Below are 27,097 nucleotides of genomic sequence, written 5' to 3' on the forward strand. Positions count from 1 at the left end.
GAGCCTGTTTAATCTATTCACCCTTCTTACAGTGTTCTCACAGTTACACAAACATCTACTGTGTGACATCTCGACTCCAAAGCAAATAAAAAAGAATGAAGCAGGCAGCAGCTTTAATATTTGAATTGTATTTTTTCTGTGACGGTACATGAGGTCTGGCAGGGTGAATAGGTGAGAATTTTTCAGAGGGCACAACATTTTTCGTTTTCTTTTCTCAACTAATTTCATGACTGGCTGTGAAGTGGAAGTAGAGGCACAGTAGGGGGTTTGCCAAGAACTGTCTTTGATGTTAAGAACAGCAAAAAAACATATCTAGCCTGCTATGGGCTGGTTTATGTGCTACTTTTTGTGAATCTTATTAGGTTTTGGGATTGTGAAAATCCCTAATTGTGGTTAACGACAAGTTTCCTATATAAGAGATAATTAATAATAGTTTTTTTTTCCTAAAAGTACATCAGCGCATGGTTTTAGTGTGATCGACAACCAACATATAAATGGCAACGCTGACACACAAGGTGATAAATGTGAAAGTCAAGGAGTCCTACAGACAAATTGTTTAACAAGGTTTTACTAAAGACATGCTGAGGAATGTTCAATCGTGAAGTCCTACTGGTAAAAATGTGGGAAAGTTTATACTAAGCAATACTTAACATTAGAATTAAAAGACCCTATATAATCTTACTTTATAAAAACTCACAGGAAATTAAAACAGGCCTACTTGACCTGAGCATAAGGTTAGCCACTAGTGAATGCTAACTTAATGCTAACTCATCTGTCATCAGGTTTGAAACAAATGTAATATTAAACATTAAAGAGCTAATTCTACCTGGGTTTTATTAGTGGGATATTTTAGTTGGGATGGAACCCCCACCCCCCCAAAAAAAACAAAAAAACAGTGCTAACTGTTGACTGTCCAATGATTGACAGAAGAGTGCATGGCTGTTAAACCTAATAACCATGTAACCCTGCAACTTTTTTTGAATTGATTTGTCAGTTGGTAAAAGTAAAGTTGCCTGAAAGGATTAGATTTAAATGTAGAAGTATGAATTTAAACAACTACAACCTATTTTAATGAACACTGTTCTCAGACATTGCTTTTTAGCTAGCTAAGATTGTTAGTTTATTGCTAGCTGCAGTTGTCAAAATGATAGCTGCTCTCATTAACCTCCGTTTCTGTTTGACTTTTCCTTTTTCTGAAATCAAGAACACTTTAAAAGCAGGTTGATCTTAGGTAAGTGGGTTAAGTGGATAGTATTGTTTCATTTTTCTTCATTGGAAAATAATTATTGTACGATACGTACGATCATTTGAAAATATTTCAAGAATACAGTCGATGTTAAACCAAGCTTAACCATGTTTAGGCCTAACGTCTATTGGCCAAAGATAATTATAAGCAAGTGCAAATACACAAGAACCCTACATCTAAGTTGTAGCTAATTAAGGGAGAATAGTTATACATTCATTTGCCCTCTTAATGTTTGATGCTCTTATTTTTAGGCAGGTTATTTTCTGAGGCTGAAGTGTGGAAAAATGCACACAAAAATACACATATCACAAATACAAGACATTATGAGAAAGTTGAGCTTCAAACTGTTCTTGAACTTTCATTTCAAAGCCAAAAACGCTCTTGTCACATCGTTGTAATTCTCTCTGAAACATATTTTCCTTTGTTGGTTTCATGTTTTCCCTCTTTTTGGCTGCTTTACTGTGAAGTCAAAGTAACAGATCTGTTGTACAAAATGATAACACTTTTTGCTCGGGAGACAAAAACTCTCGATATAATGTTTTATTGTCCTCCTAATGATTCGAGTGCATGCAAATGTTCAAATAAATGTACTACAGCCTTTTTTCTGCACAACAACAACAGATCTATTGGTTATGCTGAAAGGCTGTCTCGAATGCGTCTTTTCTACTGCAGTACATACTCTTACATAGTCTATAGGGAACATGGTTTTCTCCACAGTGAAACTCTAAATCTCTAATGAAGTGTATGTGAGGATAAATAACTTCAATTTGAGACCCATCCCGAGTTAACTCAAATCCTAAACATTTGGTGCACTATACTAGAATCGGAAAAAATTGTATTGTTCAGTTTTTAATATACTGTAAATGTGAGCAGATGATGACTTAATCCCTCCCGTTTTCTCTCTTTTAAGGGAACCCAATGTTTTTCTGTGGTTCATGTGGAGGCTAAGAAGTTTAAAAGCTCATAATATTGACTCAATATTTTAAAAATGTTCTAATCATGATTTTTTCCCCATAAAATAATGACTTGAAGGACTCTTTAGTGTTGTAGTACTTGAAATTATTCTTGGTCTCTAGACTGGTCTTTACAACAACACTAGAGCGCCTCTCAATCTCAATGCCACTGCTCAACTATCCTGAATTTTCTTTTCATGTGAGAAATGTCATTCATCTCCATCTAGCTGCTAAAAGGATTAGAAATGACTAGTTTAATTTTCCCAAGATTCGGAGCTTCTATATTTACCTGATGGATTTTCATGGTTGTTCCTGTGTGTAATCATGATTTGGATGTACCAGCTGTTTTAGAAAGAGTTTAAATTACAACGTTAGCCTATATTGGAGGTGAGTGAAACAGTGACATGACTGTTTCTTTGATCTTATACTCTGAACAAAATTATTAGAATTGGCCATTCTCTTTTCGTAATAAAATAAAAAATAGTCCTAGAAAATGAGAATATTTCATCATGTCCATGAGATGTACCTTAGGTTCATCAACTACTGTATCTGGTGTTGTATTTATGTATTATGAGCTAACGGATCAAATATGCAAAACGAATAAAACTGAAAGAATACATGCACAGAGGAGTTGAAGAATTGGTATGACATAATACTCTGAATTTCTCTTTGCTACATTTAATTAAAGGAAATGAAGTTGTTTAATATGAGGAACAAATTCTGATGCCCTTTCGTTATACTGCTATTAAAATGCACACACCATATACACTTTTTCCAAGGATTTAATAGTTTGATTGTTATTCTTTTATTTCTTAGAGTTCCTATACCATCATCAGAAAATGTTTGGCCATGAGAAGCTTTTTAATTTCCATTTTGATTCTACAGTTTAACAATTGCGCAAATGAAACATTTTTTTATTTTTAAATGAAAAACTACCTTTTCCAGTATACTTTACTCTGAAATTGTTTCTATGAAGGTCTTACACAGGTCACAATATGGTAGTGTGCTGTAAACGCCTGACCTGAACCCCCAGCAAGGGCATGAGGACTAATTGTTAATTAAGCAGGTCTGATGAAAATGAGCTGAAGTGTAAATGAAAGTGTCAGAATGGAGGAGCTCTCAGACACTTTTTACACCTACTGAGGAACATCAGCATTCTTTTAAGCTTGACAGTGCACTCCAGCAGCTCAGATCGGCTGGTTATTATTCACGGTGAAATTAAACCTCTGATGCTGTTGATGAAAAAGAAAGTGGGAGAGAAAAATTGTAGAAAAATGCTGAGGGGGGATTAGGTTCAAATCATTGGAGACAGAGGATTTGTCTGTTGCTTTGGTTGGAAATGTGTAGAGGTAAAATAAATTGTGCCTGGGAGAAAAAGATGGAAAGAGAAATGATATTAAACCGCTCTTTTGAAGCAGAATCAAAAAATGACCACAGCGCCTTTTAATAGAAATAGAACCTCCTAGGCTTGTATGATGTTCAGCCGTCTTATCAGTGACTCTAATATCTAGCCTTTGCCTGCTCCTGTGGCCTGAGGACAGGACTGAGGCAGGTTTAAGGCAATGTCCCTCAGACTGTCTCTCTCCTCCCTGATCTCCTGTAAGTCCTGTTCAATAAGGGACAGCCGGCTGTGTTGCTCCTTAGCGGCAGACTGGAGCTTGTGGATCTTAGAGCCGAGCGCAGGGCTTTCAACACTGCCTCGGAGCATGCTCAGACGGCGTGCTGTCTCGTTCAAGATCCGGTCATATCTCTCCAGCGGCACGTTCCCATCTGGTCGGGACATGTGAGAGAGAGAGAGAGGACAGATGGAAGGAGAAAAAGGTCTGAGACTGAATTGTCTGAAGTTTTTTTTTTTTTCTTTCTTAAATAATGACTTCACTAACCTTTCAGCATTTTAACCCCTTGTGCATGTTCTCCGCCTTGCTATCTCTTTTTGTAGATTTTACAATACAATATTAAGGAAATTAGTTTAAATGAAAAGAGCAGGTCGGAAATAAACCACTTCATTATCTTAGTACCCTGAAATCAAACCACAAAGACAACACCACTCAGCTTAATGATCAGCAGTTATTCTTGCTTCACCATGGGGATAAAAATCTGGGAAATATTTCCACATTCAATGAGGTGTTAAAAAGCAGAGAGCTCTTTAGTGGTCTGACATTTGAGGTTTAATGAAGATTTATGAGTTTTAACAGTATGGAAGCCCACAAAGCAGGCACAGTGAAAATGATCTATGAGAGAGTAACTCACCAATTTTGCTGATAAGCTCAGTTAGTGTAACAGAAAAAGCCTTTAACTGGAGCTTGGCTGCTTCCATGTCTTCCTTCACCGTGGACAGAGAAACCTCAGGCTGGAGAGACAAAGATAATACTTTAAAAGCAGTCTTTAAAGTTGAAAATGATTAGAGGTATAAGTGCATGGATTCTGTTGTTCAAATTGGTGAGTCTTGTATTTTGTAAGGTACCTCTGAGGTGATCTTTGAGTTTGCTAAGTCAGTTAGCTTCTCCTGTTCTGCTAGATGGTGTAAAGCAGAGTCTAAATGGGAGCTCAGGTGGGCAGAGGAGGTCCTGGTATGCTTGGCCTGGGTCAGAATGGCTTTGGATTCCTGCAAACACATACACAAAGGACTACAATTAAAATGCTACCACAATATATCACATTGAAGATTGCAAAAGTGAAGTTATGGGGAGGACTTTAAAAAAGTATCCATGTGCTGTATAGAAAACTTGCAGTTTATCCTAATATCTCTCTTTTCTGTGGTTTTCAGGTGATGTTAATATGTACTGTTTTCAAGAGATGGATAATTAAAAAGCCGATGCTGCAGCTCTCCAGTTTTCCAAGCTCTTTATGCCCTCAAGGACTCCACGCCGGTCACGTAACTGAAAGCCACGAATACCGCGGCTCAACCAGTTGACCTCTACTGGGCAGAGTCATGCTCCAAAATGTAAAATACGTCTGTTTTTGCTTCATTTTGATGTGTTATCCATATTTGCATACACTACAGTCAATGACTGATCCAGATATTGGAAGGTGTTGGAAAACAGAAATGTCTCACATTTCCTAGACATCCAATCCAAACCTTTTTATATACAGTATTCTGCAGATTAAAAAAACACCAACCTTGACCATAATATGTACCCCACACACACACACCTTAGCCACAGCCTGTGCTGTTAGCTCCGCCTCCTTCGAGTTGTTCCTGGAGAGGCTGGAGCTCTCCAGAGCTGGTTTTATAATCTTCTCAATCTGGGCCACTTTTTTTCCGACATCAGCGAGAACTTTGTCCTCCAGGGGTTTTTCCTTTTTCACTGCAGCCCGGGTCTGGGCCTGCCGTTTTGGCCAATCCTTCACCATGTCTGAATTGAGTTGGTAGAAAGGAGGGTAGTAGATTTAAATCCCACTTGAAACTTTTTTTTGAAAGAACTCCTCTATAAAATGAGAGTGATCAATGAATCCAACATAGTTCATCTGCATCATTCTAAATGTCAGATGACTTGGTCAAATGCTGCTTCATTCGGATTGGTACATTGATTAATTTTCCAACTGAACCAACCCCTTTCAACCAGTTGAAAATGTTTTAAAAAGCTGATAAAGAAAACATGTTTTCAGACCCTCGAAGATAGTAAGATTGATAGATAGATTTAAGAATGTATTGAATTGTAAATACTCTAGCTCATACAGGTAGGAATTTCATACTGGCAGATTTTTCCCTCCACTAATACTTTGCTTATTCTTTAGAGTGATCAATTCAACAAACAATCCACTTCCTTAATTTTTTCAAACAATCTTCTGCTGCCGGTCCAAACATAACAATGCTGATCTTATTTTTAGTTTTTTATTTGAACCTTTTACTTTTAGTTTGGTCCATCCGTTTACCTCTGTTCCTCTCTCAATGCTGATGTATTTGTATTTATTTTTATATGTAAAGCACTTTGTAAACAGTTGTTGTTAAAGGTACTTATAAATAAAGTACTTATAATTATTATTTTTTATTATTATTTATTATAACAAATATGTTACTGTTACACTTGGGCATGTAGTCTCATCTTTGTTCATGTCAGCCTCAGCACTTGTCATTTCAATTTTTAAAAGAGTAACTGCGTTCAGCAACAACAACAACAATGCAGGGAGAAAGGACAATGAAATGAGTGAAAGAAGAAAATGATTAGAAAGAAGGAGACTCACTTTCTAGTTCCTTGTGCAGGGTGAGTGCGTCTGATTCCATCTCCTTCCCCGTCACCACCGACGACAAAGCCCTGACCTTGGCCCCTTCAGTGCGAGCTTGAAGCTTGAGAGGCACACAGGAGTAAACGTTACCTCAGGTGTATTCAAAGGTTACAATGACAAGATTGGCTTTAATGTAAACTGTTGAATGGACAGCTTTTAAAGAGTTTAGTTTATAGCACTGGCCTTCAGGTTTAAGTAGAGCTGAGCCAATGCTAACCACGTTCATAAAGAAACCATTGGACCTCAAACTTGCTGATTAAAAATAGTCACTAAATCGTAATCACTTTATCAAACAACTGATCATCTATTTATTTTATTTTATTGTAAAGCAATATGATCTAATAGATATAACTATTTCTATGGATTTCTGATGCATCTGGTAATATGGTATTTGTTGCATTAGCCCTGACACATGGAATCAATGTCAATGGCCAGATCAAATATGGTCTCTTCTGGATCTAGGGAAAATAAAGATGGCGATGGCCAAATTGTCAAACTTTAGATTTTGAAATGGTAATCCAAAAGACAACGGGGATCGCCTGAGTGCCTATAATCACTTTTTCAATTCAGAGATCATCTTTTCAGTCTCCAGAAATTTCCCTGGACATTTAAAAGAACACATGACGGCAACAAAAGGAAACACGTTGGACTAAGGGCTAATAAATAATTTAAAGGCAGGGTTGGTAGTATTTGGAGAACTAGCATGATTTTAAAAGTAACATTCCCTCAGTGCTTCATCTACACCAACCCCCTCCTCTGTGCTCCTTCACTTCTATGCACAAGCGCCATTGGTCCAGAAGCAGACCTCAGCTCGTTTTTAGGGGCTTGTGCTTTCAGCTTTCTTTGTTCCTTTTTCAGAGCACATAAATGATTACTTTCCTTCAGGACCTACAGACAATTTCAACCGAAATGATAAAAAGTGTATCTTGAGAAAATTACCAACCCCATTCTGCAGCGAGTGTACTTACCTTACTGATGTTATCCACCATCGTCTCTATTTTGTCACTGGTAGTCTGTTTTATAGGCTCTGTCTTCCCACTGAGCTTACTGATGACATCGTCTTGAGCCTGGATTTGTCGGTCGAGCTCCTCGGTCTGTTTTATTAGTTCTTCACCCCACTAAGCAGGAAACAGAAAACAAAAAAAAAAAAATCTGTAATCGAACTCTTAAAATGTTGGTGGATACTTGATTCTGCCATCATCGAGCCATTTCCAAAGGTAAACCAGCCTGGCGTGTCATGTGTCATTTTGTAGTGTTTGTTTGCTGCAGCAGTACATGGCCAACCACTGGAACAACATGCACCCCGATGAGCAGCAGATCCTGCCAGAATCGTCTCTCCTGTGCCTACTCAGTGCCCTCCTGTGCTTGCCAAATGTTAAATTAAGACATTTTCTTTTCCAGTGGAGTTAACTACCCACTTTTCAAAAACAAAAGAGGCACTTGTATCAGGACAAATGTCTCGTTAAATGACCTGATATGATTTTTTAACTATCATTAACACACGCAGCTATCAAACTAGCTGTAACTACACTAATTGATGCACCCTCGGGTCTGTTTTGTAACATAATAATACTTTAGATTGTGTCTGTAGCCTGCAGGTGCCGTCCACACTGACCTCTCCTGTGAGGTTTGTCGGATCCGAATGGGCCAGCTCTGGTGATGAGCTGGCGTGTGTCAGAGCCAGCTGATGAAAGGATGATGTGATGTTACCCAGGGCGAGCTGTAAACCTGCATCTTCCATTTCCAGGGCCAGATGTTTGGCTACAGTATCATTCACCTGTGCTGTTAGCGTCTCCTTCTGCTGCTGTATTTGTTTTAATCTGAAAGATGGAAGGAAGAAGAGAGCATGAAGTGGCAGTTAATTAACTATAAAAGCCACTTTAGAAAAAAATCATGTTTCTATTCATTTCAGGATCTGTTCACGTGATTTATTGGTGTTAAGATGATGAAAAGAGAGGCTGTGCTGCAGACTCATTAGAACGACACATACATTTCACATCATTCAGCAGAGTTCATTTGCTCACGCTGGAGGATTTTTAAAAGGATTGTTCGATGCCATATTGAAATCAATATAAATCTATGAAGGAGGCAATGCCGCTTGTTATAAGTGAGTGAAGAGAAAACGACATTGTGTAAACAGAGCATGATGGATTCATGAAAAGTGTTAGGCAGAGAGCGGTAGATGTTAAAGTACCATTTGTATCACCGACACAGCTGTAATGATATCCAATCTGTTACGCCTCAACAAAGCAGGAACGAAACTCCCAGTGTGCATCACATTTTGAATCCTGTGTGCAAATGAACGTGCAGTTCTCAATGTAAATAACTGATTATTGCATGAACAATTTCCAACACGCCATTGCAATGGGGAGGCTAGTGAATATCTTTCAAAACAACTAAATCTGGTAAAAATCTATTTAGGTGGAGCCGGAACAAAAAAATGCTTCAGTGGAAGAATTCTTTGCTAAATTCCAAAATGGAAAAACATCAAATACTAGATGAAGTATTAGTACTTATATAGTACTTAAAGTGTGCCCCATGTAGTGGAGGAGTAGCTGCTCTGCTCCGAGCTCCTCCCTGGTGGCCGAGCTCCTCACCCTATCTCTAAGGATGCGCCCAGCCACCCTACGGAGGAAGCTCAATTCAGCCGCTTGTATCTGGGATCGAGCTCTTTCGGTCGTGACCAAAAGCGCATGACCATAGGTGCAGCGTCTGCAGTCGGCCCGTCGTGGTGAAGAAGGAGCTAAGCCGAAAGGCGAGGCTCTCGATCTCCGTTCCTAACCTCACCAATGGTCATGAACTAAGATACAGTATCTTTAAAAAATAAACATCACCTTATGTAAATGCAGTTTAGCTTAGAAGTTAAGTCAATACACTTGCAACCCGTGGAATGTGAATCCTCTCTGTGGGTTCTTTCACTAACCTTTTGACAAGTTTTGGTGAGAAAATGACAATTTCACAATGATGACACAGACACATCTGAAACGTTAACTAAATATTTTTTTTTTTTTTTTTTTTTTTAAATTTGGAAGATGGTGGGCCTGAGCGGCCTGACGGGGAGAAGACACACCTTACTCACTTTCACTTTTACAGACGTCATGTTACTTATGCTGAGCAGCAGACGGTGGACGGAGGCTTCTATCAATGGAATAGAGGGAGGGCTACATTTCAAGGAAAGCGACATCATAATCACCCAGGTAAGAGTCAGTACATTTCTCAAGGATGCATGTACGTTCCCAGCCTCCGTTCATTCCTCTCCTTGTCAGCTGCTGAGACGCTCACCCATGCATTCATCACTTCCAGACTGGATTACAGCAAGAGTTTCATCTCAATTCATCATCCCAAAAGCTCAAGAAACCACAATATATCCAGAGTTTTGCTGCTCATCTTCTTGCACACTCATCGCCACCGTCCTTCATAACCTCTTCTGGCTCCCCATTTCCCAGAGTATCCACTTCAAAACTCCTTATCATCACCTACAAAAGCCCTCGACGACCTCGCTCCCCCCCCTAACTGTCTGAGCTCTTCCACCGGCACATTCCCACCCACACTGACACAAACCTCCTGTCCTTCTGTGCCCCATGCACGACTAACCACCAGTCCAGCTTCTGAAACTCACTCCCAAAAACCATCACGCTACCTACAGTTTCAATCAAAAAAAAAAAAAACCTTCATTTTTCTACCTTTAAAATGTGCTCTACATATTTGCACATCCGTGTTCACCTGTGTGGATGTGGATACAGATCTGTTTATATTTCTGTGGCTCTCTTGACACAAACATGCAGGAGTCTTTGTAATCCATTTCTACTGTTGATGAAGGGCTGAACACTTCTGCTGTTTCTGTTAATCCAGAAGTGTCCTCCCTATAAAACACATCTGATCAGTTTAAGTACTGGCACATGGGGAAAAATGTTCGTGAAATGCAATTTGATGGTGCCCATCTGTGCATAAACTGCTCAACACACGTCCCATAAAGTGACACATACACACAAACATTGTGCTACAGCAGTTCTCCAAAGATTAACAGAACCCTCCTGAACTGCTTTGACTACTGTTAGGAAGGCGTAATCAATTTTGAGTCGCTCGCTTCTTGCTCTCATCATGGCCACCGGAGGGCTTTTTGCATCATTCTGTCTGGCATTGGAGGATAATCCTCTGAGCAATCACACGCTAGGAGATGCAGTGAGCGTGCAGCAAATCCAAGAAAGCAATAGGCTTACAGCGGAGAGAAGCTGTCCCCCTGTGGCTAAATGTCTTACTCCTAAACTCCATCGTGCTGTGAAGAAGGGGGACCTTGAGCTGTAATACAGGGATAGGTACACTTTGTTAGAAATATACTGCAAAAGCACAATAATCCAGGGAATTTGGAAGAGAGGATGCTTTATGTGAATGGGAGACTTTTTTTTTTTTGGTGTGTGTGTGTTTTCTAGTTCTCGTCTACGTGGGCGTGTGTTTGGATTCATTGTTGTGCTCACTGCTCCGTTAGGCTCCTGATGTACTCCTCTGTGGAGTTGTCCTGCAGCAGATCCATCAGGAAACTGAAGGTCTGCTTTGAGGCGCCGACGGCCCTGCTGGCTACGGCCTCAATGTGCTCGGCGGTTTCTTTGTGACTAAAAAGGGGGAGGAGAAAAAAGGAGAAAGTGAGTAACATAAAATAACAGAGCCTTGCTGTTGCCTGAGGGGAGACTGAATGGATTTCAGCGATGTCGATGACATCCTTTCTCGCTGGCTCTCTCGTCCAGATTTCAGTAACTACCTCATAGTAGAGCTGCATGCAATGAAAGGCCAAGGTTTAACAACAATGGAAGTGACAAGCTCTGCGGAGGAAGCGGCATGTAGCTCCTTTCTTATGATTGGCCGCCGTGAGTTCACTGACCTGACTTACCTTCTCATGAGGACTTGTGACTCATTGACCATCGTGTTCCATTTGTTCGGACCCGCCTCTAACGCAAAAGGAATGATCTATGGAAAAAGTACAAGGGGAAAAAGTCAAGCCATGTTGACGTGTGTTAATGTGGGATTTTTTTTTTTCACACCATCGATGTCCGCACAGTTTTGTTTTCGGATCCGTTTGCGGTCAAGGCTACTCCTCAGAGTGCTGGTCTGTTTGAAAAACCTCTAGAAAATGTAAATGATATCAAAGAGGAAAGTCTCATCAAGCAATTACACACAACACAATATTTGATTCTGTCTCGCTCCATTCTAACAGCAGTGTGGGAGGCAACTGCATCCATTCCGTTTTGCTCATCTGTGTCAGAAACACAGGAGCATGCAGATGCTCTACTCGAACAGTTTCTCTACCTTTTTATTCACTGAATTGAATTAGCACTTAGCATACACATTCGGTGTTAGCTGAGATGCGCTATTTATTCTCACAGCTAGGAAAAAGATAGCTGATTAGTGTTAACTCGTGCCGCCTTGTGAATGAGCTAAACTCCCCGTCTCCACGTAACACATTCCTCGGAGAATATATTGACACTTACAGCGTTCGTATTTGCCCTGAGGTCAGCGCTACCGCTATGTGTAAAAAGGGGATAAGTGCCGTGTTACCAGGTGATTTAACCTCTAACCCAATCCAAAACCCTTTTGTTGATATGGACTTGATTGTTGAACATAAACTTTAAGTGACTCTGTATTACATTGTTAGAATGTCACTGTGGTATTGAGTTTCTGGGGGCTATAAATGTTCATACAGAAACTCATCCAACGAGTCTGTTGAAAAAGGTTCAAAGCAGGACCATGTCAAAAACAACCTCCTTGAAATGAAACCCCTCAAGTTTGTCCCAATAAACTTAATTTGCATCCATTTAAATGCTTCCCAGAGTGGCATTTAATTTGAAAAAATGCAAATAAAAATGCAAAATGAATCCACAATCCGCGCTTTTGCATTTTGTCGACATTTGGGCGACTCTGCTTATAAATATGAAATTAAATTGCTCCTGCTTCCAGCTAAGCCTGGTGATAAGAGAGGTACAGTGTGCCTGACTGCATACTCAGATAAAATGAAAGCTTTATACTGGCAAAACGAGCTCTCTGACATCTCCTGATACCGAGTAACATGGCAACAGCATTCATAATAGATTTCTGCGAGGTCGTGGAGAGACGGCATAAAGCCTCGCAGTGTTTGAAGAACAAGTTGTTAATTTCAGTGTCCGTCAAACATTTGCTGGATTTTCCTTTGTAGGCAGAATATGCCACTCAGAGGGAGGAAGGGGGCTGGGGTGTGTGAGAGGGGATATTGTTTTGCGGTGTTTTGTGGATCCACACAAAAGTAAGAGTAATAAGCTGGAGCAAACAGGGAGAAGAAATCAATTGCATTACAAACAACACCAGCACGTGTGCAAACAGGAGATACTTTCATTAACGGATACTTTATGTGCTCAGTAGCTGATATTTTAACAAGAGGTGTAGAGTGTGTGTTGGAGTAGCTTACCATGATGTCCAGGTCCAGTGTTGCCTGTTTTAGCTGTTTCTGAGACGCTCGGATCATGAAAAAGGTCTCGGTGAAGGTTTGACACACAGCCCTGCTTCCTCCATCCTTCCTGCTCTCCTCCCTCTCCTCCTCTGTCATGCTGATGCTGCAGTTCAAAGAAGATGTAATACCATAGAGCTGAGCCAGGAGTGTGCCTGTTGAAGCTTCCAGCAAGGAAAATTGTTTTATGAAGGCCTCCCGTGCTTCTGAAAGAACAAAGAGCACACAGCAAATATAAAAACCCCATTAAGTCCTTCACCGATTATTTCACCAAGAAAACAATGTCTCCAAGTCTTTGTGCCTAGAAAGCTGTTTTTTGACACAATCATTTTATTTCCTGTGTTTTTCTTAAACGTCCACCTCCTTTTTGCAATCTTACAACCTTAATGAAATAGTTCAGTTTGGGCTTTCTGCAGTTTAACAAACAAACAGACATGTACTTGGATGAAGAGTTATCATTATAGAAAGAAGTTGCACTTGACCACGGTCAGAGGATTCGCATCAAAGAATTAAAACGTTTGTATTTGTTCCCCATCACACAACATTATGGACTTTATTCAACCCCAATAAAGATCAAATTAATTTACAGTGGTTACAGGACAAAGGTTCTCCAGAGGCTGCTTCTTAAAACAAAAAACACAATTTAAGAATATCTGATAAAACTATACAAAGTTCAATCATATGAGAACAGACTTAGCTGTGATGCTAAATCTGCTGCAGAAAGTATTGATGAAAGTATTACAAACTTTGAATTTAGAGAGCATTCTCCTTCACAAACCTATGCTGACACCATTTTTAGCATTTATTTTTTACATGATTTGTTCTGGAAAAAAAGTGTTTTTTATAATATTGCAATTACAATACAAATGCTAGTATAGCTAGGTACCACCATGTGATGTTATTGGCCTGATAATATCCACTGATCCGTCTGTTTTTTTTATTTTTATTTTATTTTATATACTTTTGTGATTCGCACGATGTTATTGTACAGACATTCTTCACAGCGGCCTGAATCACACACATGCACAAGCAGAAACCAATGCATTAATAGAGAAATATCTAAGTGCAGCGCCCACTGGAAGCGCGTGGCTCAAGGGCACCTCGGCAGAGCTCGAGAAGTGGTCTGGCACCTTTCCAGCTGCAAGACCAACATCAGGACTTGATCCCGGTTCCCAACCCAAGTCACTACGGAATGAGTTACTTCCGCCCCCCAGGGGAATGACTGTTGGTCATCAGAAAACCTAAATTCTGCCTAAACGTTAACACATCTGGCGAATGTTCATTTTGTTGTCTGAGCTGTTTCTTGTCTAACTGGCTGCACAGACAGTTTGGGGAGACAATTAGCACAAGAGGTCCGGGTGTCTCCTGTGCCCTTTGGTGACATACTCTGCATGTCTCTTTGTCTCTGTGTCTCATAAAATGAGAGATAACAAGTGTGTGTGTGTGTGTGTGTGTGTGTGTGCGTGTGTGGGCCCCAGTGTGTCTCTCTATAAGCCTGTCACTCCCACACACTCATTAAATTATTATTGGGCCACCCAGTGCCTTAAAGAGCATTACAGGCAAATATGTGTGCATGTGTGTGTAAGTATGTCGGTGTCGGGAGGGTGGTTATTAGACAACTGTTATCGTGATTGCAACTACAACCATAATAAACCAGGGATTAGAGATGCACCGCCTGTCATATAAACAGGAATTAAGTTGGTCACACGGCGCCTTGTTCTATATTGTTATGATTTGTCTCCATTTGGCCTGTGCAGCTGAGCCTGTAAGCCATTTCCCCTCCAAAGATAATGAGGATATATCAGCATTGTGTTAAAGTAATAGGGATAGGTTTGCATTGTTGCCTGCTTCCAGATTTCACCGCTTTGTTGTGATGTTGCATGTAGAACAATGTCACACTGAAGAGACACAGACGGCGCAATGGCTCATCTGCAAAAACACCCAGGGCGGTTTTGTGTCAAATATCATAGCCGTGCTGGCTGGTCTTGTGTATACCGATTTGGCATGTTATCTCGCAGCCAAAATGTGACACAATAGTTACAAATGCACACAAGCAAGACCTCGTATTTCACAAAAGCAAAGGCTGCCAGGGGGATGACCATGAAGGAAACATTAAATGCGGTGACAGGCCAAGTGGAATTATCTCCGGCTTGTGGCTGCTGTTACCTTGGAAGGCGAGAAAATCCTCCAGAGCGTTTGGTAGAGTATCCTCCCCCTGGTGCTCATGCTCGTGAAGCTTTGCCATGTGATACTTCAGCAGGTGGTGCTGCTTCCCAGATCTGCCCCGGCAATCAAAGCGAGCCAGGAGCTTCTCCAAATCCTGCAGACGAGTCCTCAGCTTTTCCGCCTGTAATTGCGCCGAGATTTATCACTCACAGTGTCAATGAGAATACTGATTTTTAGAGAGTACAAAAACACAAGGCTGTGACAACAAATCTCCCCGACCAAAAAGTATCTATCCATCCCAATCTGTATTAATTTATTCCAACAAAGGGATTGAGATAGGACTCTTTTTCTTGGTGCACCATAACATCAAAATGTAGTATTTCAACAAAAGCAATGAATAAATGAATATCAACAGGATAAGGATGGAAGGCCTTTTTTTTTTTCTCCCCACAGCAGCATGCACTCACAACGTTCTCTGCACAGCATGTGGACGTAAATAAAGCATTAAAGGAGATAACTTTGGACTCCTTGGAAAATGAAAGTCTGGAGTTTTGAAAAGGAATCAGAGTGCCGTCTATGGCAGAAACTTGCTGTGACACACTGTTAAATTGTCTAAAAGTCAGAAGCAGTAATGTGGGCGTGCTCACACCTTCTACACCAGTACAGACGTTGCACATGTGCTTGATGACTTGGGTGCTATCCGTTTGCAGTTATATGTCAGCAAAATTTGTTAGCAAGGATAACACTAATGTGCCAGTGACATTTTAACACCACGCCTAACACATGCTGCATAAAAGATTCCCCGCAGTAATTAATTTCTGGATCTTTGCACAGTCTTCATTACTTTCTTCCATGCATTTTTTTCAGATTTCTTTTAAACATCTTCCTTGATCATGGACCGCACATGTCGACCTTGCTGTCGTTGAGCTTCATAGTGCTTCTCCTTCGTGAGGAAAATGTGAGCAGAAAGATACAGTGAGTGGGAGAGCTGGGGGAGGCTTAGGATTGAGGAGAGTAATTGCAGGTGTTCAGAGCAGACACGACTCGGGGATGTTCGCTGAATTGCTAACACTGCGGAAGTCACAGCGTGCATTCACACAGGTACTAAGGCAGTCAGGGAGGAACACAGAGCCACTTTAGTCGGAGCGAGAACATGTACAGAGAAAAACGACAGAACACGTCGCTGGGATTGGATTGGCCTTCCATGGATGCGGCACCTTAGCATACAGACGTGGGCTACAACAAATCTAAAGGGACAGAAAGAAGCAGCACAGGAGATCATTAGGGCAAATGTCGCTTTCCGTTCCACTGCACATCTTTTCTTTACTTGTAATTTACAAGTACAAAATGGGCCATGTTGTCATTATGAGGCTCTACCAAGGAAGGACGTGCTTGGTGGTGGTGGTGGTGGTGGTGGTGATGTGCTGTGCTATTTCAAGAACAAATTGCATCTCTTAGTGGTGAGAGATAAGACACATTCAGTGGGAAAAAAAACATCTCTAAGAATGTATGCAACAAACACATTATACTAAATGTAAACATGATTGATGGAAAATATAAAAGAGAATACTGATTCAAAGCAGCAACATAAGTGTATTCTCTCAGGTAATGTAGTTTTTCAATTTTCAAATACTTCATCTGAACATTCTTCTTTTACACTATTGTTGGCTTTATTATTCCAACAACTTACTTTTATGGAATTGGATATCAAGATTTTGTAAGTAAAACACTCTGAAAATTGCAAAATCACTTTTTTTTTCTTCATAAAAAGCATAGGTTTCATGAACTCTGTTTGATTATCTTGTAGTGCAGTGATGTGATATTATGGTATTCTTGATGCGTCGCTTTGGAGGTACATCTTGTGGTATCACTGTTTTTATAGTGTACTTTTTTTAAATGCTCATGCTCTATTCATGTTTTAAGATCCTTTGTGAATTTCACAGTGGATTCGTTTAATGTCATTGTTCTGTGGTCTTGTATTGTTGTGTAGATGTTGTTAGTATATTTTTTGTTTCTCATACAGAGACTGACAAGGGACTACAGATGTCATTTAGCTTATTGGTAACTCTGCTACAGATAATAGGCTGTACACTGTCTCTGTCAAAATAAAGTTAGTTCTGCCTTTTCATATTCTTATCATTAGGTTTAGACTTGAAGTTTCCGGTGTATGGACTGGACTTGTGGACTGCTGCTGTGTGCAGTCACTAGGTAAAACTTTAAGTTAATTCAGCAGATGGGGTCTGTCTGCTCCTTAAGAATCCAAATGGTAAATAAGTATTGGCTGAGTAAAAGGCTCTGAAGTTAAATGATAAAGCTAGGCTCTATCATGTATACACCTAGTGTCCTACTTATTTTAATAATAATATATAAAGTAAAGAAATATGTTCGCTTTTTTTACTTTTTAGTGGGTTTTGTTTCACCACATAACCTTGAATGGTAGAAAATGTTAAAAACTGAAATGTGTTGGGTTATAAAATTCAAGATTCCTCCTTTTCCCTTAAACTGAATAAAAAATAAATAAACATCCATTTGCTAACCTGTTTCTTGACCAGACCGTAGCAGACTGGGCATTCCTCGCACTGATGTGTGGCTCTGTTGTGGAAATAGTTCAACTCACATTGGTCACACTTATAACCTACGAAACCCTGGCGGCAGTGGCAGGTGCCGTTACTGTGACACTGCATGGAGACGGAGCCCATTGGGTCACAGTTGCATGCTGAAGGGAGGACAGGAGAGGGAAACATTTGACGGGTTAGAGAGGGCCGCATGTGTGATCTGTATTAAAGTGCATATTAAAGGATTTGACCAGTGTACACTGAAGAAAAGAAGCCTGAAGTTGTGTACCTCTGCAACCTCGTGAGGAGAATCCAAAGAAGCCTACACGGCAAGAATCACAAAGTCTTCCCTCCACTCCTGCATTACACACACACTGCCCTGTGATTGGATGACAGGCAATGGACGAGGAGCCAATCGGATTGCACTTGCACCTAAAGAAGGAAAAGAAAAATGTTCATAATTGATCAACAAATCAATCCGGCAGTCAACGAGGTACCTCTTTACCTTTCACATCCTATACGTGGTTGGAGGTTGAAGAAGCCAACTTCACAAAAACTGCAATCTTGACCAGTCACATGTCCGAGGCACTGACAGTCTCCCGTCTCAGGGTGGCATTCATTTACACGCCCAGATGTTCCGGCAGGGTTGCATCCACATGCTACAGGTGAGCAAATAACACAATAACATTATAGAGAAGTAACATTTTACTGCTAAAAGTTCTAATCATGGCAACACATCACTTTAATATCACAGTTTTTTCTACTTATTTGAACCAAGAGTGCTTAAGAGAAAAGTGGAAGAAAATAACAGACTGTACCAGGGAGACTTATCCCTTTCTGACAACGATCTGAACAGAACAGTAGTTCAACCTGAGGGTTAAAGTGGATGAGCACATCAAGCTATTACTCTTTGGGTTCACCATCTAATTCATAGAACTTTTCTTATTCTCCCAAACTTAAAGACTTTTTACACCTTTTTTTATACAGTTATCTGTTTGACTCTCACCCCTGTATTCAGCCTTTTCCCTTTCCACATTTTATTGCCCTATAGCCTACCTGTCAAATTTGAACTACCGAGCTGATTAGTCAAGTCTGTGTTGAATGCACTATTTTCTGCGTTCCTTTATAAAGTTAAACCCAAGGCCATGTAGACTTTAATGGGATTTGTTCAGAATGTTGTTCAGGCTTGAGTGAGGAGATTAAACCCAGATTTAAGGTGAGCACTGAGACACCTTCCCTCTACAACTGATGAATGAGAAAACAGTATTTCAAGCTTTCTACTCTGTACAGCGAAGGTCACAAAACCAGGTAAGTTAAGAATGACAAACTTAGAAAACACACTTTTTTAGTGTTTAAGTATCTCACAGAAAATGTATGTTTCTCTTTCTTCCATCTCTCAGTAAATAAAAAAAAAAAAGAAAAGAAAAAAGAATTGTCTGATTTAATTCAAAGTCCCCTTCCCTTCTCAGTTACTCACACTTGCACTTCTGCCTTGCTGTCTGGTTCAGGGCATTGCCGTAATAACCCCGCTGGCAGCGCTCACAGTTCTCTCCTTCGGTGTGTCCGAGACATTTAAGACATCGCCCCGTGACGTGGTCACATATCCCCAAAGCATTGAAGTCCACATTTCCGTTGCACTCGCATCTCACACACGCCCGAGCAGAGCCAGACTGTCCCAGGGGGTCTCCATAGTAACCATCTTCACACATCTGACAGCGAATCCCTACATATGGAGGAAATGGGCAGGAAGTAAATAAATGACTGAGATGGAAAACTGATGGAGGTCATATCTGTGTCACAGCAGAGTCTGTTTTGTGTATCTTAGGGCTTAATGTCATGACACAGACTCTTGCCTTTGAAAACATGATTGTGAAGGTAAATCGATTATATCCATAGCTGTGTGTAGCTGTATGTGGCTGCCTACTAAGTCAGGTGATCTTTAGTTTTTATTTATTTATTTCTAATCACATGTTCATCATTTTGGGCTGTGCTTCTTTTCTTCCCTTCCTTTAAAAATCAAAGTTAGTTGTGGATCCTACTTCATCCCATGTATTAAAGGGCACTGTAGAATGACAGTTCCTACAAATGTCCTGCTGTGCTTATAATAACAATGAATGAATACAAATAATATTTGAATAGCTCACTGCACACTAGAAATGCACCTGAAAGTGCTTTGCAGTAAGTTAAATTGCATTACTTCACAAAAAAAGTCAGACAGAAATTAGTAAAGAAAATAGAAATTAGTGTAGAAAAAATGTTACAATAATTAAAATAAGAATAACAAAATAATACAGAATACTTACCACTAAGGTAAAACATATCATTAGAAACTAAAATTACCATAAAGAACCAATTGATGCTTTAAAAAAAGGTTGACAAAACCCATTTTATAACCAAACGTTAAATTACAGTATTGAGAATTCGTTTATCATCAAGTCATTTCAAAAGACGAGCTGAAGTTTAACAGTGCAAAACATGTTTTAAAAAAACTCAGTTAAAAACACGAGTTGAACGAAAGCCAATTTTCTTGACTATGTGTGCTGTAAGGAGTGATTTCAAATAGCTGGTACTTGATCTCACCTGTCTGTCCTGTGGGGCAGTTGGTACAGACCACCTGCCCTGTCTGCGCAATTTGAGCACAGCTGGTTTGGTCCGGACAAGGGCAGGGCTGACAATCACCAGGTGTGCCAATCAAAGAGTTACCAAAGTAACCGTCCAGGCAGTGCTCACAGGTCTTTCCGGTGGTAAAGTCTGAGCACTCACACACACCTGTAACACAGAGTGGAAATAGAAAAAACAACATTTCTTTCTGTTCTAAAGACACCTGCTTAAATGTACGTCATGGTGTTTTTGGGCAGGTTGAACACAAAATATGCCACAGAGATGGTGTTGTTTTGTCCTCCGCCAGCAGAGTGCGCTGTCTCTCCTATCATAACTGCATCCCCTCCATACAAACGCTGCAGTCCACCGCTCACATTCAGCAAGAAAACATTCCCCACAGCCCACCGCAGAGAGAGGAAGACAACTAAATTCACCCTGACTATAATTGCTTTGGGAAATATAAGAGCCAAATGCAGTCGGAAAGACCTTCAAGAAGTAAAGCAATTCCCCCACCAAGAGAGGGAGAGATTACTAATTCTGTTATGTGCTCAAAACAAACTGTTGTTTCCAAGAGAAAAGCGCTAAAAGAACAACTGGCAGCTTTAAACCACTTGAAAGGATTTGTTCACGTGCAACATGTGTTGATTTACACATGAGCTAGCCGTACGCTCCAGGTCTCTGCTGAATTATTCTCTGTAATGTGAGCAGCATTCAGTCCGTTCTCTGCTTAATTTCAAATCCACAGGAAGCTCTGGGCAATATGAAAAGATAACACACAGAAGTGAAGGAACTGACTTCCCATAAACTAGCAAAACCTTTAATATTGTTGTGCAGTTCTGTGACCTGCAATGACGTTCAACGTCACAGTGAGTTGACTTTCACCCCTCAGAGGCTCCACTGTGCTTGCTAACTTTGTGCTACAGCAACTTCTGAAATGAACAAGCTGAAAGTTGACATAACACAATGTGGCATTTTAATTTAATAACTGACTGACTAAAGCTAGCAGAGGACAGCAAAGTAATAGGAGTTAACATTCTTGGAAAAACACAAAGGAAAAAAGCAACCACTGAGATGATTACAAAGCTAAATTTATCAAAAGATCATAATGAGCAGACATTCATTAAATTTGAATCAACGTCAATGCATTTAAAAACGACTATAATAGCACATTTTGTGCCACTGCAAAGTGCTACTTAGCATTCTTGCTTCACCGCATGCTATTTTAACATTCGCTGAGAGTCCTGATATCAGAACTTACAATAATTTGAATCACTTTTTTTTTCTTCTCTAAAACAGCTTCAGCTTGGTTTGATAACAATAATTATGTTGATTTTCCAGAGAACACCAATAACAGCTCGATGCATTGCAAATAATCCACAGGCGTTCACTCTTGCAGACTCCTCATTAAAATTTCCTATCACTCCCTGCATAGCCAACGGTGTGATTCAGTGTGAAGCTCTCCGCTGTGCATTTTTAAACTCAGCTCACACCACTGAATATCGGAGAAAAAAGAATTTCTCGCCTGGAGTTATGGGGGTCACTGCAACCACAACGTCTCCCGTCACAAAATAAAACCCTCGTAACATCCAACATGTAAGTCAAAAATGTGGAATAGAACAACGGCTGCAAAGCTAAATTGATCACAAAGCCATTAGGGGGAACAATTATCCTGTTGCCTGATGAAGTGTAGACCTCTGAGTAAAAATCATTAGTTCCTTGGCTGGATGGGGTGAATAATACATGACTTCCAAGCATGAAATACCAGTCATTTAAACAGAGCATTTAGTAATAATGATCATTCCTGGCATAAAGAAGTGAATCTTTCTTGAATTTCACAAGGCATTACAATGACACTGATAGTGTGCTGTGCCAATCCCCAATGAGCCGTCGTAAATTTAATGGTAGAAGAAATGTGCTGACTTTACTGGGTGTGAAGATGACTGAGCGTGATATGAGAAAGCAGAGCCACCGAGGGAGATCTTCGACAGTATTATCATTCTGATCTGCTCTTCGGAAAAGCTAACAGCACGGATCAAGAACTGTGCATGAGCTGCACGATCGGGCCTCATCGCCATGCTAATTATCATTACTTCAAAACATCCCAGCAGAATTATTCTATCAATGAATCAATGGGCTTTCAGGCTTAATGAATTGGGGATTTCTGTGAAGTTCCCTTATAGAGCTGTGTGCTCTGAATCCTTTGAGAAATTCACACAATAACGCTTTTCCTTCATTCTCTTCTTTTCAACTCCGTTTGTCTGCAGAGGTGGCAGGAATACACACTTTCTTCACTTGATTAGAAGTAGATACTTGAGTAAAAGTTGTTGGCTTAACATTAAAGGAAATACACAATGTAAAGGTATAAAGCATTCTCTTGAAGGACAATTCTACCCCGGAGTACTTTGTCAACTGAACTTAACATTGTTCACTGGACGCTAAGCGTAATTCAAACTTCAAAAATAGAAGTAAAAAGGATTTACTGAAAGAAATTAACATATGAAAAATCAGTCAGCTCTGGTTGTGAAAACGTGATTGTTGCACTAAATCTACTTTAGTGTCATTGATAAAGTTGGCTGGAAGTAGGGTTTTTCCTCTTGTCTCTTTCATCTTAATCTTTCTTTTATTTGTCATGTTTAATCAGTCAAGCCTGTTCTCATGCCCAAGACATCAAATACCAACGTTTAGACACAGCCCTTAGCGTCACATACAAACAAACATGCATCCAGTGTTTTTATGCGATGCACCAGACTTTAAAATAAGTTCAAGGTAAACCCATCAATGTCAGCTCTAGGCACTTCTAGGAAGTGCTGTCATAATGCAGTAAAAATAACCAAAATAAGTCCACCTTGGATGGAAAATTGTGACTCATGGATGTGCCATGTAAAACCCTTTGAAATCATTGTTATTGGATAAATATGGTTAAAATCTACCCCAACACTGACCTAATTGTTTTTTTGTTTTTTTGCCTTAAGCAAACAGACAGATTGAAGTAAACCACATGTTGGTCGCCCATATGAGAAACTACAGAGCATTCATTTTTGAAAATCTGGCATGTATGAAATGCACTCATGGTTACACAAGAAATAGCTTCTGATACAAGTTATTGCACCATCCAATGAGATTGGGGGGGGGGCAAAGTCCGAGTCATCCATATTTTCCTTCAAATTACAGTTGGTCTGATAACATTACATAACTACATCGGCTGCCAATAGTGGCCAGAAATTGTAAATGTAAGAGAGATGCAAAGGAAAGACACAGGAATTGAAATGAAGGTGGTAAAAGTTCAAAGTAATAGCAAAGAAGTACTCATGCACAGAAAGAAAAGTATTTCTTTTCTATGTTACTTCAAGCCTTTGCATGTCAAATAATATGACTGATGAATCCATTTTTTCTGTTTTCTTTTTACCCTCAAGTTCACCCCAGAAAAAGTGTATCTTTTTAATGGATGCCCTCCATCCCTCTCAAAAGAGCGCCTTGCTTATTGTATCTGCACCTCACCCCTCCACCGTGCTCTTCGTTGTACTCTAAATAAATACACACGTTCAAGCCTAATGCACTTCATTATTATGGAAGCACTTGTAAAGGATAGGAACACTGGAGCAGGGACAGGTACAGTTCTACACCATGAATAAAAGACTGGTGTCCTCCACCATTTTCGAACATTTCTCACTCTCACCGTGCGTCATCCAGTGTCCGCAATGAGTGGCCCTGTCAGACATAGTGATTATTTTGCGGCGGCTTATAATAGCTTTAACACGAGATGGAGAGAAAAAAAGGAATATGAGAAAGAAAATCCAAGGAGAAATGGATTTCGGCTAAGTATGTTTTTGTTTGGGCAAAGATCAGAGCGCGCCTCTCTTCTGTTATTACGTTCTTACCCCTGAAATCTAATTTATTTACCAAGATAATTGAGTTTCTAAAGGAGTTTTGCGTGACATTTCTTTGCCATCTTGGGAGGTCTTTGTGAAGGGGAAGGGCAATGTGTGGGGTCTTTGATGACTTGTGAGCTTGAAAATACAAGAAAAACAAGCGAGTGTATTCGTAGACACATGTGGCTGTGTTTAATTTGGGACACTTTTATCCCAGCTTCATATGAAAGCCTTTCAAAGGATGAGGAAGCATTTGCCAAAAGTGATAAAAAAAAAAGTTAAACTGAATGACGGCTGGTCACAATGATTCTGGATACTGCCTGTAAAGAGGATGTTTTTTGGTTTCTTTTCCATTCTGCTGTTTCCAAGTATTTGCTCATGACAGATGTTGAGTCTTTGTTATATTATTACTGTACGAAGACTACAGTCTAGACCTGCTCTTTTCAGACAGTATAAAAAAAAACATGATCATGTCATGTTAGGTTTCTTATATCTCCTCTTTGTGGGTCTCTGCACCTGTCATATCTTTATGTTATCATCAACAGAGAGCTCAAAATGAAACTTTTGCTTGGAAATCTTAGCGTGCTAATGTGGTAAAACAAGAGCTGCAGACCTACACATTTCCAGAAGGCCTTTCTACTAAGTCCAAGGGAACATTTAAAGCTTTAGGCAAAGGAAATCCATTTACTAATGCATGTGAACAACTTATTTTAATGAAGAACAGAGGAGAAGACCAAAACAATGTGACAGAAGAGAACATTTCTGTCTGCAGCTCAGAAGCCTCGAGGGTTACATTTTGGGGCAAATCTGCTGCAGGACTGTTTGACGGCTATGTGGATCTCTAATTTAACAATGATGTTGCGCCTGCTGCTGCAGATGTGATGCTTCAGCATGGTCTGAATGAGTTGCACATGAGAAAGACGAGGGTGCTAAAAGAAAAGAGGAGGGGCTGTATATATTCCGTCTTCCTCTGTATATTGTGTGCACAACAAGGATGGCATTTGGGATATGTAAGCTGGGTCTCGTAGTGGTTTCAGAAAAGCTGTATAAAAGATTGACTTTGTATAGTATTTTGATCAAATGTAAAAGAAAATTAATTATTGATTGTTTGAATATGTTGCAACTTTCTTTAACTAAATTATTAAGGGCGAAATTCCCCTTACATCAACAATGACTTGAGACATGTTATAGATCCAGACTATAGGATCTATAACATGTCTTTTAGACCTTTTTAAGTCATGGAACCAAATGGTGCATCTTCATGACTTTGTTGGACCCTGATTGCATCTCCACCATAAGAAAAACTGCTGGATTCCCATTTGATGTGGGAAAAAACACGTTCATTCAATTTACTTTACCAACTTTGGCAATCCCCCTGATTATTTGGCAAATACATGTGGTCAAAATTGTAATTTTTCAAATGCTTCACAAAATACCTGCAAATTAAAGCTAGCATGCTAAGCCGCTATACTTAGACAGTGAACATAGTTAACTTCATACCTGCTAGCATTGCATGAGTATGTTCTGAAGATACTAAGCACAGACTCACTGAGCTCCTGGCATGGCTCCCGACTCTCAGGCTGTGTTCAGACCAAAACATTATTTTCACCTCATGCTCCTGGCTCTTGGAAAAATAAACACTCTCATAGCTTGGTTCATATCACAGATAGCAAAAATGTACCTCTTTCAGGAACTGTGTCAGGATAAGCTATTTGATGTTGACTAGCTCAGAGTTTGATGACGAGCTTTAGGATGGCTGTTGCTAGTATTACTGTATATGTTGGCAGGTACAGTTTGCATCTGTTTCATGTCTTTGCTTTGACTGCGTGTGTAATTGGGCCACACAATAAACTAGCTTCCCTCGTGGTCTTAAAACACATTATGTCTTGTTTAATCTGCGAACCCGTCGGCCATCGTTTGACAAAGAATTAGCCTCATTGGACCGGCAGACTGTTAAATGCGGTTTCCACTGGAGCCAGTGATAATGGGTGGCCTGCCAAGACTTCCTTTATCATGAAGTGCCATTGTCTTCAGTCTGACTAGCAACATAAGCTAAAATGGAGTATGTGTCGAGTCATCTAAAGGGGGAATATATGCTGCACTTGCAGAGATTAATTACAGCACAATTTTCCAATAGAAGACGAGCAGTGTTCCAAGAATGTGATTTTGTTGATTGTGTTTTGTTTACCACATTTATCTATTATTCTGCGTAAAGCCAAAGCCTTTATAAACCCAAATGCAGGAGGCTACTTGGACTACATACAGTATTTGTAAGGAGACATTGCCTATGCCAAACCCTACTCCAAGCCGAAAGATTCTGATTTTTTATGTTGAATTTGTCATAAAGATTGTGTCTCGTCAGTGCTTAAAATGCAGTACTCCAACTCTAACAAAGTTTAAAGCTATTTTACAGTCACCATTTAATTGTACTCTCAGACACCTTCATTTTACATTGTACAAACAGCATCTATTACGAGTGTAAGAGTTCCTACCATGGCTCGAGCAGTGGTGGTTAAAGCTCAGCTGACCTCCTACTCTCAGTTCAAACAGGCTCTGCTTGACTCAGGGTACTTTGGGGATAACATTTCGTGTCACTTCCGTGCCAGTATGATTAGCGCTCTGGTTACCACGGCAGCATCCATGCCAGTGGACAATGTGAAAACCATGAGAGCTCTCGCTGTAGGATGCCGTGTGTAGTTAAGTTCTTTTTGGGAGATTTCTTTGGTTGTTTCTCAGGGAGGTAAACTTCTTCATGGTCATTCTGTTTATTTGTTTGTTTGATGCACCCCCCCCCCAAATTCAGTCTCTCTTTTCTAAACTTATTTGAATCAAAGGAAAGGTTGAAGCTTTTTCAAATCAGGGATTTCTAACGCTGTGACTGAAAACATGAGGCAGTCCGAGTATGCACATTGTTTATTTTTGTCTGAAATAAATGCACTGGTTTTGAGGAGATAAGTGAAGCATGCTGAATGGGATCAGCAGGAGAAATTACATGGTGAGATTCAGTC

General features: G+C 40.0%; 1 protein-coding gene across 1 annotated transcript in view; it reads right to left on the minus strand.

Annotated features, from left to right (window-relative positions):
* Window positions 1-954: 954 nt before the first annotated feature.
* The window catches only part of lamc3 (laminin, gamma 3), a 112,861-nt gene continuing 86,718 nt past the window's right edge, over window positions 955-27,097 (minus strand). Inside the window, exons 13-29 of the mRNA XM_079364220.1 lie at window positions 20,200-20,388; window positions 19,097-19,342; window positions 18,125-18,278; window positions 17,909-18,051; window positions 17,602-17,780; window positions 15,065-15,245; window positions 12,860-13,104; window positions 11,312-11,388; window positions 10,902-11,036; window positions 8,042-8,246; window positions 7,395-7,544; window positions 6,385-6,487; window positions 5,353-5,555; window positions 4,664-4,804; window positions 4,450-4,549; window positions 2,960-3,969; window positions 955-2,927 (exon numbers count right to left, since the gene is read on the minus strand). Coding sequence (XP_079220346.1) covers window positions 3,707-3,969; window positions 4,450-4,549; window positions 4,664-4,804; window positions 5,353-5,555; window positions 6,385-6,487; window positions 7,395-7,544; window positions 8,042-8,246; window positions 10,902-11,036; window positions 11,312-11,388; window positions 12,860-13,104; window positions 15,065-15,245; window positions 17,602-17,780; window positions 17,909-18,051; window positions 18,125-18,278; window positions 19,097-19,342; window positions 20,200-20,388 — 2,714 coding nt within the window. The 3' untranslated portion in view covers window positions 955-2,927; window positions 2,960-3,706. The remainder of the gene's footprint in view (window positions 2,928-2,959; window positions 3,970-4,449; window positions 4,550-4,663; window positions 4,805-5,352; window positions 5,556-6,384; window positions 6,488-7,394; window positions 7,545-8,041; window positions 8,247-10,901; window positions 11,037-11,311; window positions 11,389-12,859; window positions 13,105-15,064; window positions 15,246-17,601; window positions 17,781-17,908; window positions 18,052-18,124; window positions 18,279-19,096; window positions 19,343-20,199; window positions 20,389-27,097) is intronic.

The sequence above is a fragment of the Symphodus melops genome (genome assembly GCF_947650265.1).
Source record: "Symphodus melops genome assembly, chromosome: 16".
Taxonomy (NCBI): Eukaryota; Metazoa; Chordata; class Actinopteri; order Labriformes; family Labridae; genus Symphodus; species Symphodus melops.